The sequence below is a fragment of the Carcharodon carcharias genome, chromosome 6, assembly GCF_017639515.1.
Source record: "Carcharodon carcharias isolate sCarCar2 chromosome 6, sCarCar2.pri, whole genome shotgun sequence".
Lineage (NCBI taxonomy): Eukaryota > Metazoa > Chordata > Chondrichthyes > Lamniformes > Lamnidae > Carcharodon > Carcharodon carcharias.
In genome coordinates this window covers 93,269,704-93,283,275 of record NC_054472.1, presented here as the reverse complement: position 1 = coordinate 93,283,275, position 13,572 = coordinate 93,269,704, and the positions used below count along the sequence as shown (strand labels likewise).

At 44.0% G+C, this 13,572-nt stretch overlaps 1 protein-coding gene across 1 annotated transcript in view; it reads right to left on the bottom strand.

Annotated features, from left to right (window-relative positions):
- ggh (gamma-glutamyl hydrolase (conjugase, folylpolygammaglutamyl hydrolase)) overlaps nt 1-13,572 on the bottom strand; it is a 58,166-nt gene that overhangs the window by 32,282 nt on the left and 12,312 nt on the right. The window contains exon 2 of the mRNA XM_041189581.1: nt 11,673-11,784. Coding sequence (XP_041045515.1) covers nt 11,673-11,784 — 112 coding nt within the window. The remainder of the gene's footprint in view (nt 1-11,672; nt 11,785-13,572) is intronic.

Here is a 13,572-nt window from a genome sequence, read left to right as displayed (position 1 = left end):
ACAATTAAGAATGGTGTCATATTTCCAAGTCAGAGTGGTGTGTGACTTCAAAGGGAACTTGCAGAACTTCTGTCCTTGTTCTTCCAGGTAGAGGTCTGGTAGATGCTGTCAAAGAAGGCTTCATGAGTTGCTGCAGTGCATCTTGTAGGTGGTCACTGCTACCACGGTGCGCTGGTGGTGGAAGGAGTGAATGTTTAAGGTGGTGGATGGGGTGCTAATCAAGCAGGCTGCTTAGTCCAGGATGATGTCAAGCTTCTTGAGTGTTGTTGGAGCTGTACTCATCCAAACAAGTGGAAAGTATTCCACCACACTCCTGACTTGTACCTTGTAGATGATCGAAAGGTTTCAGGGAGTCAGATATGGTATTACCAGCTTGACGTGCTCTTGTAGCCATGGTATATATATGGCTGATCTGGTTAAGTTTTTGGTCAATGGTGAACCTCGCAATGCTTACGGTAAGGAATTCAGCCTAGGTAATGCCATTGAACGTCAAAGTGAGATGGTTAGATTCTCTCTTGTTGGAGGTGGTCATTGCCTGGCACTTCTGTGGCACAAATGTTACTTGCTACTTATTAGCATAAACCTGAAAGACAGTGTACCTGATCTGGCAGAATTGCACAACTGAATGCTGAGGAACACAATATTAAGGAAAATCTCAATTTGTGATATGCACCAACTCCAATTTAGGCTTGATACTGCCAATCATTCAGCTAGTTAAAGAAAATTGATTAAATGAGAACTCACTGGAAGGAGGCGAAAGACAATTAAATATTTAGAGGGCTTTAATCTAAATAGTTGGGGGGTCAGGGTTCGGGGGGGGGATTCATGTGAGGATAGATTTAGGAAGTTAACGAGAAAGGGCAAGACAATAGTGCAGGGCAACGATATGGGTAATGAGTGTGACAGGGAAGGGCAGAGGATACAAAGGGAAGAGTGCACCAGCAAATAAGGTCAGAATGGGAAAAAATGGTAAAACGACAGAGTTAAAGGCTCTTTTTCTGAATGCATGCAGTATTCATAACAAGATGGATGAATTGAAAGCACAATTTGAAATAAGTGGATCTGATATGATAGCTATTGCAGAGACATGATTGCAATGTGACCAAGGCTGGGAACTGAATATTCAAAAGTAATTGACATCTTGGAAAGATAGGAAAAAGGAAAAGGTGGCAGCTCTGCTATTAAAGGGTGAGATCAGTATAGTAGTGAGAAATGGGGTAAGATTTTCCAGCCTCTCCCGCTGGTGGGTTCCGGTCCTGCCGAAGTCAATGGCATCTGTTGCTTCAGGACCTGCCTGCATGGGCAGGAAAATTCTGGTCATGATCTTGGCTTGGAAGATCAAGATGTATAGTCAGTTTGGATGGAAATAAGAAATAGCAAAGTTTATTTTAGATCTGGTAATGTGTAGTGAGACAGAATTAATTAATGATCTCATTGTAAAAGATGCTTTAGGAAAGTGTGATCAGAATATAGTAGAATTTCACATTCAATTTGAGGGTGAGAAACCTGGGTCTTAAATTAGTACCTTAAAACTTAAATATAGGCAATTACAAAGGCATGAAGACAGAGTTGGCTACAGTGGACTGAGAAAATAGGTTAAAAGGTTAAGATGCTAAAGAAGCAGTGGCAGACATTTAAGAAGATATTTCATAACTCTCAACAAAGATGTATTCCAGTGAGAAAGAAAGACTCTACAAGAGAATGCATCATCTGGATGTCAAGAACAGTATTGAATTGAAAGAAAAGGCACACAATGCTGCGAAGAAGAGGGGTAGGCCAGAAGATTGGGAAAATTTTAGAAACCAGCAAAGGGTGACCATAAAGGGGGAAAATTTAGAAGATGAAATGAGCAAGGAATATGAAAACTGACAGTAAGAGCTACCACAAGAATATAAAAAGGAAGAATGTAGCTAAAACGGGCATTGGTCCTTAAATAGTTTTTTTAAACTTATTCCTTCATGGGATGTGAGTGTCCCAGCACTTGTTGTCTGTTCCTAATTGCCCTTGAAGGGCCTGGCTTACTAGGCCATTTCAGAGGGCAGTTAAGAGTCACCCACATCGCTGTGGGTCTGACGTCATAGATTGGGTAAGGATGGCACTTTCCTTCCTTGTAGGGCATTAGTGAACCGGATGGGTTTTTACGACAATTGACAATAGTTTCATGGTCACCATTGCTGGGACGAGCTTTCAATTCCAGATTTTTTTTATTAATTGAATTCAAATTCCACCAGTGATCGTGGTGGCATTAGCCTGGTCCTGTGGATTACTAGTCCAGTGACATTAACACTTTGCCACAGTCTCCCTTTGCATAAATGAGGCCGGGGAATTAAGAATCAGAAAGAAGGTAACAACAGAGAATTTGAACAACTATTTTCAGTCTGTCTTCATGTTAGAAGACACAATAATAGGAGAAAATCAAGGGGCAATAGGGAGGAACTTAAAACAAGCATTACCACTAGAGAAAAAGTACAAGGACACAAATGGGACTATGGGACCTGATGACCTACACCCAAGGCCCCAAAAGAAGTTGTTGCAGAGGTAGTGGGCGCAAAAACACAAATGTAATTCTTCTATTCAAAAACAGAGGGAGACTGAAAACAGGAAACAATAGGCCAATTAGCCTGAATCTATCATTGGGAAGATGCTGAATTTTATTATTATGGAAGCAGTAGTAGGGAATTTAGAAAATCATAATAAATCCAATTGGGTCAACCTGGTCTTATGAAAGGAAAACTGTGTTTGACAAATTTATTAGAATTCTTTGAGGGCATAACAAGTGGGGTGGATAAAGGGAAACCAGCAGATGTAGGGCCGGATTTTCACTCCCGGAGTGGGTAGCTGAAGTTAGGAATTTCCCAGCTTAGCACATCCACCTCAGGAAAAAGTGCCCTGAATGATGCAACTTTTGCTCCGGGGTGGAAGCAGGGTGGGAGCTGGGCCCTCCCCCCGAGATGCAGGGCGAAAGCAGTCACAGGAGCTGCCTATTGTGATGGCAAGCTGTTTAAATGGCCAATCTCAGTTCTCTGGGACTTCACCCCAATTGTTCTGTGACCTCTTAGGCTCTGTAACCCCTACACCTCACAACCTCCTAGCCCCTGATTCATTCCTAATGTGCAATCAATGCCAACTCATACACCCCCCAACCTCATGGGCCCTTATAGACCCAAAGCCAACCTAATGCCTACTCATGCCCCCCCACCCATCAGCCTCTGCCCTTACACCCTCCATGCCAACTCACCACACCCAAGCCACGTTGAGGTGAAATAAGGAGATCAAAAACTGCACACAATAAATATCAATTACATTTATTACTATAATAAAAAAACTCCCATTCATGAAGGCCCATTCAAAATGTTAAAAACCCTTCAAGTACCGAATCCCTTATCAAAACAAACAAACTTATATTCAGAACCACACATCAAAGACAGCTGGTCCTTTAATGACCTCTTTGAGCTATCAATCAAACTGTGAACTTACAACATTGCCGGTGGGATATTTGTTAGTTGTGGAAAATAACCCAACATTGATAATGATGTAATGATAGCCCTTGGGAGAATGTGAACAAACAGCTATTGTAACTGCTATAACAGATGTGTTTTCAACTCTCACTGACACTGCCAGTTGGATTGAGTAGAATATGTGGCCAAATATACTGCAGTAAATAGATATCTTGTATGCTCACTAACCTGTTGAACAAGTGGGTTAATTGCACATGTGACTAGGAATGTCTTGGAGATCATAGAAACATAGAAAATAGGAGCAAGAGTAGGTCATTCAGCCTTTCAAGCCTGCCCTGCGATTCAATATGATCATGGCTGATCCTCTATCTCAATGTCGTACTCTTGCTCTCTCCCCATACCCCTCGATATATTTAGAGTCTAGAAGTCTATCTATTTCCTTCTTAAATATATTCAGTGACTTGGACTGCACAGCCTTCTGTGGCAGAGAATTCCATAGGTTTACGACCCTCTGAGTGAAGATGTTTCTCCTTATCTCAGTCCTAAATGGCCTATCTCGTATCCCCAGACTGTAACGCCTAGTTCTAGACACCACCTCCCCAACCCCCCCACCCCCCCACCAACCCTCAAAGCCAGGGGAACATCACCCCTGCATCCAGTCTGTCCAGACCTGTCAGAGTTTTGTATATTTCAATGCGATCTCTCATTCTTCTAAACTCCAGTGATTACAGGCATAATCGGCCCAATCTATCCTCATACAATAATCCTGCCATCCCAGGAATCAATCTGGTGAACCTTCACTGCACTCCCTCCATGGAAAGTATATCCTTTCTTAGGTAAGGAGACCAAAGCCGCACACATTACTCCAAGTGTGGTCTCACCAAGGCCCTGTACAGCTGCAGTAAGACATCCTTGCTCCTGTACTCAAGTCCCTTCGCAATGAAGGCCAACATACCATTTGCCTTCTTAACTGTGTGCTTGCTTTTAGTGATTGGTGTACACCCAGGTCCCTTTGTACATCAACATTTTCCAATCTATCACCCTTTAAATAATACACTGCCATTCTGTTTTTCCTACTGCAGTGGTTGGAAATATTACATTTGGTTTCCTCATCCGAATGTCATGACTCACTGAGGATAGTGCACTGTGATACCAAGCCCCACTGTTCCCCGAGCCACGACATGTGTGAAAATTTTGACCAAACCACCAGATTGTCCCAATTCTATCTAACTGTTTAATTTAGATTAACAGAATGCAAGTACCAGGTTTGTAAATTTAATAAGTAAAGAACTGCTTGTTGAACAAACTGTCATTAACCAGTGGCAAAAGAAAGAAATATGAACTGCTAACTTCTAACACTATAATTTAAACTCTAACCCCTTCTTAAATCCCTATATATACACACACACACACACAAGACATAGAATTTAAGGATAAAACAGTTCAATAGCACCAATCCAGACTACAGGATTTGATGAGTTGATTTTGATTGATGTCTTCCAAATTCCTTTTAATTCCTGTTGCTGACACGAGGTGGTTTTCCAGTGCTTTCAGTATTTAGATCACTGGTTGAGAACTTGCTTTTCAATGTCTCTAACAGTGGTTTTCCTCTTTTTCTTTTTACAGGAGTTTCCTCAGAGAGAGAGAGAGAGAGCAAGTTATAGAGATATGAGAAGAAAAAGCCAGCTATCTTATCATGGAATTACTGGAATCTTCCACACACAGGAGAGAGAGGTTTTCGGTACAGTTCCTTTCAGGCTAGGAGCTATTCAGCTGCACTGCTTCTCACACAAAGCCTGGTCACCTGGTCAGGAGCCAATTAAAATGCTGTTGTCAGGCAGCTCCCTTGGTCCAGGACTCCTTTCTGACACCAACCTGTCTTCCATAGCATACTCTGTTCCAGGACTGCATTGTTGTATATATCTCTCATTCTATTCCAGTGGATGTCTTTCAACCTGCAGCCACTGTAATTTTAACACGCAGTCCAAAAGAAAATAAAAAGATATGTTCTTTACAACAACCCAACAGAAATAAAAATATATGTTCCCTACACAAATCATTGATATATATTGTGAATAGCTGGGGCCTCAAGCACTGATACCTGCGGTACCATTCTAGTCACTGCCTGCCACTCCAAAAAAGACCCATTTATTCCTACTGTCTGTCTCCTGTCTGTCAACCAATTCTCAATTCATGCCAACATATGACCTCCTATCCCACGTGCTTTAATTGTACACAGTAACCTCGTATGTGGGACTTTATCAAAAGCTTTTTGAAAATCCAAATACACGACATCCACTGGTCCTCCCTTATCCATTCTACTAGGTACATTCTCAAAAAATTCCAGCAGGTTTCTTAAACTTGATTATAAATTCATGCTGACTTTGTCCAATCCCGTTGATATTTTCAAAGTGTCCTGTTATCACATCCTTTATAACAGACTCTAACATTTTCTCTACTGCTGATGCTAGGCTAACCAGTTTGTAATTCCCTTTTTACTCCCTCCCTCTTTTTTTTTAAAGAGTGGGGTTACATTTGCCACGCTCGAACCTGCCGGGACTGTTCTTCCGTTTCGTAATTAAGGGACCTACATTTGCCTTCACTAATCTTTTTCTTTACCTACTTATAGAAAATTTACAGTTTGTTTTTTTGTTCCTTGCAACTTTAATCTTGGACTTTTATTTTTCCCCACTTAATCAATCTCTAGGTCCTCCTTTGCTGAATTCTAAACTGCTCCCAATCCTCAGGCTTGCTACTTTTTCTAGCAACTTTATATGACTCCTCTTTGGATCTAATACTATCCTTAATTTCCTTTGTTAGCCATGGTTGAGCCACTTTACCTGTTGTATTTTTCCATCAGAAAGGAATGTATAACTGTTGCAATGCATACATTCCTTCCTTAAATATTAGACATTGCCTTTTACTGAAGTTCCCCAATCCATCGTAGCCAAATCACCCATCATACCTTCATAGTTTCCTTTGTTTAGATTTAAGACCCTCGTTTCAGATTGGACTACTTCATTTCCATCCTAATGAATAAGTCTATCCCTCTTCGCTGAAGGACCCTGCACAACAAGATTATTAATTAACCCCTTCTCATTGCACAATACCAAATCTAGGATAGCTTGTTCCCTGGTTGGTTCCTCAACGTACTGGTCTAAAAGCCATCTCATATGCGCTCCAGGAGTTCATCAGTCTTGGTCACCCAGCAGCCATGTCTCTGTAATTGCAATCATATTGTACCCGTTCACATCTATTTGTGCTGTTAATTTGTCTACCTTATTGCGAATGCTCCATGCATTCAGATGCAGTGCCTTTAGATCTGTCTCTTTAACATTTTTACACAGTATTAATGCTAATTTGTTTTGCCTAGTCTATATGCAAATTAGTCATCCATGATTACTGTAGCATCCTTGTTACATGCATCTCTAATTTCCTGTGTAATGCCATTCCCTACCTTACCACTACTTTTTGGAGGCCTATAGACAACTCTCACTAATGTCTTCTGCCCCTTGTTGCTTCTTACCTCCAACCAGACTCATTCCACATCTAGATTTCCTGAGTCAATATTCTTTCTCACTATTGCACTGATTTGATCCTTAACTAACAATGCTATCCCACCTCTTTTCCCTTCTTGCCTGTCCTTCCTAAGTATTGAATACCCTTGGATATTCAGTTCCAGGTCTTGGTTACCCAGCAGCCATGTCTCCTTAATTACAATCATATTGTACCTGTTCACATCTATTTGTGCTGTTAATTTGTCTACCTTATTGCAAAAGCTCCGTGCATTCAGACACAGTGTCTTTAGATCTGTCTTTTTAACATTTTTACACACCTTTTTTGTACCATAGCCCTTTTTGCTATTAGCCCTTGTTTCCTCTGCCTTCCACTTTAGTTTTCTACTTTTCTGTCCTTCATTTCTATCTTTGTTTCCCACTCTTGTGTCTCCCTGCTCAGTTTCCCATCCCCCTGTCACTCCAGTTTAAACTCTCCCCCACAGCATCAGCGAATAATCCTGTAAGGACACCAGGTCCTGCTGGGGTGCAATCCGTCCAGCTTGTCCAGTTTCCCCAGATTCAGTCCCAATGCCTCAGGAATCTAAATCTCTCCCTTTTACATTATCTCTCCAGCCACGCATTCATCTGGTCTATTGTCCTATTCCTGATCTCACCAGCATGTGACACTGGGAGTAATCCTGAGATTACTACCTTGGAAGTCCTACTTTTTAAATTTATTTCCTAGCTCCCTATATTCTGCTCATAGGACGTCATCCCTCTTTTTATCTATGTTGTTGGTATTGATATGGACTGCGACTTCTGGTTGTTCACATTCCCCCTTCAGAATGTCCTACAGCCACTCAGTAACATAATTGACCCTGGCACCAGGGGGAAAACAAACCATCCTGGTGTCACGTCTGTGGCTGCAGAAACATCGATCTGTTTCCTTAACAATAGAATCCCCTATTGCTCTCTTTCCCTCCAACGCCATGCAGCTGAGCCACTTGTGGTGCCATGGACTTGGCTCTTGCTGTATCCTCCTGAGAAACCATCTCCCCCAGCAGTATCCAAAATGGAAAATCTGTTAGAGAGGGAGATGGACTCATGGAAGACCTGCATTACCTGCCTGGTGCTTTTACTCTGTCCGGTGGTTACCTATTCCTTTTCTGCCTGTGCAGTCTTTACCTGCATGCGACCACTTCACTATACGTGCTATCCATGAAGATCTCAGTCTTGCAGATGCTCCAGTGAATCCAGCCACAGTTCCAGCTCTGAAACGCTGATTTCGAGTAGCTACAGATGGAGCCACTTCCTCCACATGGTCGCCCTGGACACTGGAAGCATCCTTGACTTCCCACATCGCACAGGATGAGCATTCCACATGGCCGAGTTGCCCTGCATTGACTTACCCTTAAATTATTCCCTTAAATATTACTTCTTCTAGTTTAAAGAAAATTAAATATATACTAGGGACCTTAGTTTACTTCTTATACTATAAATATTACCTAATCTAAATTAATCTTATTATGGAGACAGCCTTGGAGTTACCAATAAATTGTACCAGTATCAAATGTTAAGTAAGCAAAACAAGTAAGTAAAATACTCACCAACTAATCACGTACCTACTTCCCTATGATGGCACACACGATTTTCTACAAATCTGGTCAGTCCACACCAGCAGCAGCAGCTGGGGCTCTTCTTTCTCACCAGTTCTGCTCGCAGGCTCACTCTTTCGCGCATTTTTTTATCCTGCCAGCTCCGCTATCACTCTTTTTCATGCTCTTCCTCCTCCTCCTGGCTCAGCTTGCAGTCCCGCTACTTCTTGTGCTCTTTTATCCTCCCAGCTCCGCTCACAGTCTCGCTCTTTCTTACGCTGTTTTCTCCTCCCAGCTCCGCTCGCAGTCTCACTCTTTCTCATGCTGGTTTCTCCTCCCAGTTCCACTCACAGTCTCGCTCTTTCTAACGCTGTTTTCTCCTCCCAGCTCCGCTCGCAGTCTCGCTCTTTCTCATGCTGGTTTCTCCTCCCAGTTCCGCTCGCAGTCTCGCTCTTTCTTACACTGTTTTCTCCTCCCAGCTCCGCTCGCAGTCTCACTCTTTCTTACGCTGTTTTCTCCTCCCAGCTCCACTCGCAGTCTCGCTCTTTCTTACGCTGGTTTCTCCTCCCAGCTCCGCTCACAGTCTCGCTCTTTCTTACGCTGGTTTCTCCTCCCAGCTCCGCTCGCAATCTCGATCTTTCTTATGGTCTTTTATCCTCCTGGCTCTGCTCTCATTATCACCTCACTCCTAAGCTTGCCCTGTTGCCTCCTGTCTTTTCCTGATCCTGGCGATTAGCCTCCAATGCTCGGATTTTGCACTCATCTGCCCTACAGCTAAAATCACCACTAAAATCGGCCAAGCAGCTGACCAACTGCATCAAAATTAGTCCCAGAACTTAAAATCAGCTGCATCTCTGACTAGGAGGGGATTGAGGGATTGCCTTCCATTCCCTCACTCCCCCAACATCCATCTTCCTACTGAGGGGGTTAAAAATGGCCCATCTATGTAGTTTATCATTCCCCATCCTTGCATCGTATTTGAACATGCCACCCTGTAAAACTGCTTAAGAAATAAACATTTTCCAATGAAAATGATTGATCTTTAAATAAACTCTAAATAAGTGTGCTATAGTGACCCCCTTTGAGATGTTGACAGATAGACAAACCAACTTATTCATTCATCCATTTTCTACAAGATAGCAGAGGTTATACTGGAGGGAACCCACAGGCTTCTGATCCTAAGCAGGAATGCTATCAGCTGAGCCAAGCTGACCCTAGCTCCCCCAAATGATGTCAAAATAGCTGAGCGAGATTAAGTAAAGGGATTTTAGGAGACTTATTCCTTAATCAACAAAGAAAATAAAATATTGAATTGTCACCTAAATGTTAAATTGCACAGTGCTTTGGTAAGACCACATCTTGAGTGCCATGATAAAAGCAAAATACTGCGGATGCTGGAAATCTGAAACGAAAACAAAAATAGCTAGAAAAACTCATCAGGTCTAACAGCATCGATGAAGAGTCATATGGACTCGAAACGTTAACAGTATTCCTCTCCGCAGATGCTACCAGGCCTACTGAGATTGTCCAGCTATTTTTATTTTTGTCTTGAGTGCCATGTCTAGTTTTGATCATCAAAACAAAAATAAGATATTCATTCCCTAGAAGTAATGCAGTAAAGAGACATATGGGCTGATCCCTGGCACCAAGGATCATGATTATGAAACGAAACCTGAGAAGTCTGAAGAGTTTTTCACCTTGAAAGGAGATCATTTCTGATTAAGTCATAAAAGATAGTACATGATAGAGCAAAGGTAAATCTAGAACACTTCTCCAAATATAATGGTCCAGAACAATGAGCACAGGGCTGAACCAGTAAAAGAAAAATATAGGAATAATTTTGGCAAATTTTTGGCCCACAAAAAAAAAAGACCGAATCTACTGCTAGATAAATATCTGGGTAAGATGATGGTGTTAACATTTCTGTCGATATTAGTGGATGCTGTGATGGGGGAGCGTTGCATGTTCTGGGTGAATGGACTGGAATTATTTAGCTATTAATTTAAATGACCTTCCTCAACCGTAGCTGAGCAAGATGGATGGCTGAGGCTTGCATTGCGGATGGTCCATTTGAAGAGGGAATGGCAGAAAGGGATCTGAAACAGATATGCTGAAAAGCGAACTGGAGATGCAGACCGTCAAGAAAGGAATGACGGTTTAAAGGTTTAATGAGGGTGGGGCAGCCTTGGAGACACATTCTAAACAATTATATTTACTTCAACACCCCTGTGTTCTTTTGTTCTTTTGCCTGTGACATCTTTTGATTATCTGCTCCTATCACTGCTTGCTTGTCCCTACAACCACACCACCCCCCTCCACTTCTCTCCCCCCACCCAACCCCCGCACCCTAAACCAGTTTATATTTCACCCCTCTCCTAATATTCACTCAGTTCTGCTGAAGGGTCATGAGGACTCGAAACGTCAACTCTTTTCTTCTCCACCGATGCTGCCAGACCTGCTGAGTTTTTCCAGGTAATTCCGTTTTTGTTTTGGACTTCCAGCATCCGCAGTTTTTTGTTTTTATTTAATTACATTTACATATTCTACAGATATTCAAACCACAGGACAGTACTCAAATGGTTAAACATGGGGGCATCAGCTCTGACTTTACTACAGCAGCTTCCCCTGTGCAAAAATCAGGGCTCATATTGAGGGCAGAATTTAATGTTGGAGACAGGGGACTTTCCCACCAGCTAGAGAACCAGCGGGAGCCCCACATTGCAGCCCTCGATGAAAGCCTGCTGGTATTAATTGCCCATTACTGCTAGCAGCAGGCCTTCCCAGGAGTTAGGACCCCAGGGGTAGGAATCATGCTCTCCATTTCCTGTCAGCATCACCGGCAATGCACCCACCAGGGGCCTAGGATTGACAAGGAACCCAGGCCACAGGTGAGTGAGGGTGAGTTGGGGGGGGGGGGGGGGGCGGGGGAGCTGTGGTGAGGGAAGTGGTAAGAAAGAGCAGACCATCCACAAGCCTTCCTGCCCCAGACTTAATTGGGCAGAGGAGGGAATGTGGCGGAGTCCCCACCCTCCCAATTAATTGACCCTTGTCTCCAAACTCACCGCCAAAAGTGCAATAAATTCCACACTGTATATGCAGTTTACAGGGAAGTCCATCCCTACCTTATGGGTACAACCCTTGCTCCAGCAGATTCTATATATTTTACGTATGATGCCGCAATGTAGCTGCTGCCAAATTTTGCCAAATTACTTGATGCCTTCTGAGCCAGAATACCTAAAACAAGGAAGAATGTTCAACCTCAGTAAACATTAAGTAAACATAGGTCATTAAATGTCAAAAACAAAATATTATTCATGTTGGAAATCTGAAATAAAAACAGAAAATGCTGCAGAACACTCAGGCTGTGATGAGAGAAACAGGTAACGGGTACAATTTTCCCACAATGAGACTTTGTGCCGTAGCAGGCAGTTTCGGCAGCGCCCAGCCCGCTGTCCAAGGCTCAGCAACTCACAACCGATTCTGTGCTTGGAGCCTCATTAATTATGCAAAGGCACATATCGGGTCCGAAACATCTGATGGGCTGGGAGTTGGTTCATGCGGGTTGGCAGGTCCAGACGCCATTTTTAAAGGCCAGTCCAACACACAAGCTCACTCTCTCCATCCCATCAGAGATGTCTGGCAGCTAGAAAAGGAAGGTTGAGAGCCTGAACAGGAAGGCAGCGCCCCGCTTCATCCACCAAGCCTTGATCAGAGAGGTGCAGGCACACAGGCACGTACTCTATCCCAGGGATGGCTGCAGGAAGCACAGCAGCTTCACCTCTCTGGCCTGGCAGACTGTTGTGGAGCAGGTCAGCGTGGCTGGTGCTGACGCCCGAAGTGATACCCAGTGCAGGAAGAGGATGAATGATCTCATCTACTCCACCAGGGTAAATCATCCTTCAACTCCCTCCAATATCAAACTCTCATCATGGCATTATGCACTCATAGCTAATCTCTTCTGGGATCTCACGCAACCATTTGTGGGGGAACACACATCAACACTCATTCACTCACCGAGACTTTCACATCACCACCATCCCATCTATAATGTTGTGCACACTCCATCTTCTGGCCCTTCTGGTGAGGGCACACCACACACAGGGGATATGCATCTAACCCAATCTCTGCTCCATCCCTTCTCATCATATGCCTTTCTTCCTTCTTCATATAGGCCAAGCTGGCACACAACAGGCACGAGAGATCACAGACCAGGGGAGGGTCGGCCAACGTCATTGCCCTCACTAAATTTGAGGAGGCTGCAGCCGAGCTGGTTGGGGAGAACAGGGATCGCTCCTGTGGGGAAGGGGAGATCAGCCTCTCCCATCACCCTAGTACGGACCAAAGCTTCACCAAATCCTGACGTTCACAGTGAGTCACATGCAGTCTTATATAGCTCATGCTCATTAGCTGAAACTCTATTTTCTAGGTACCAGCAGATCGAGGCCCCCAGGCCAGTCCAGCACCACCAGTGTGAGCCCCCAGACTTCATCCGAGGAGGATGCTCCGGAAGAACTGTCCCAGCACTCACAAGCACCCTCCGCCAGCTCAGAGACACACACGTCAGTGGGACACAGGTGTAGATTAGGCTCGGGCTCACTTTCTGGGGAACATCTCACTCACACGTCCCCACAGCAGTCGGAGGCAGGGACAGCCCAGATCTCCGGCACTCGGGGGGCTACTGGAGACCAGCTACCTGCTCGGTCCGTGTCAGATGATGAGCCTCTAGAAGCAGCTGCCAAATCTATGCTAAAGATACGACAGGCGGTGGAAAATCAGGCAGAGATTCAACAGTCACTCCGCAGACTAGAGCAAAAAGCTGGAGAAGTCCATCCCCACGTTCTGTCCAATGTCGTGCCTCCAACATGCGAGCACCTCGAGGTCACCATGGGAAGGCTGGCGACCTCCATGGAGACCTTGGTCCAGCGTGTCTTGCCAGATTTGTGTTCAGCCCTGCACTCCATGGCCACACATCCTGGTGAGCACCATCAGAATGTAGGCGACATGGGCTCAAGGTACCTTGAT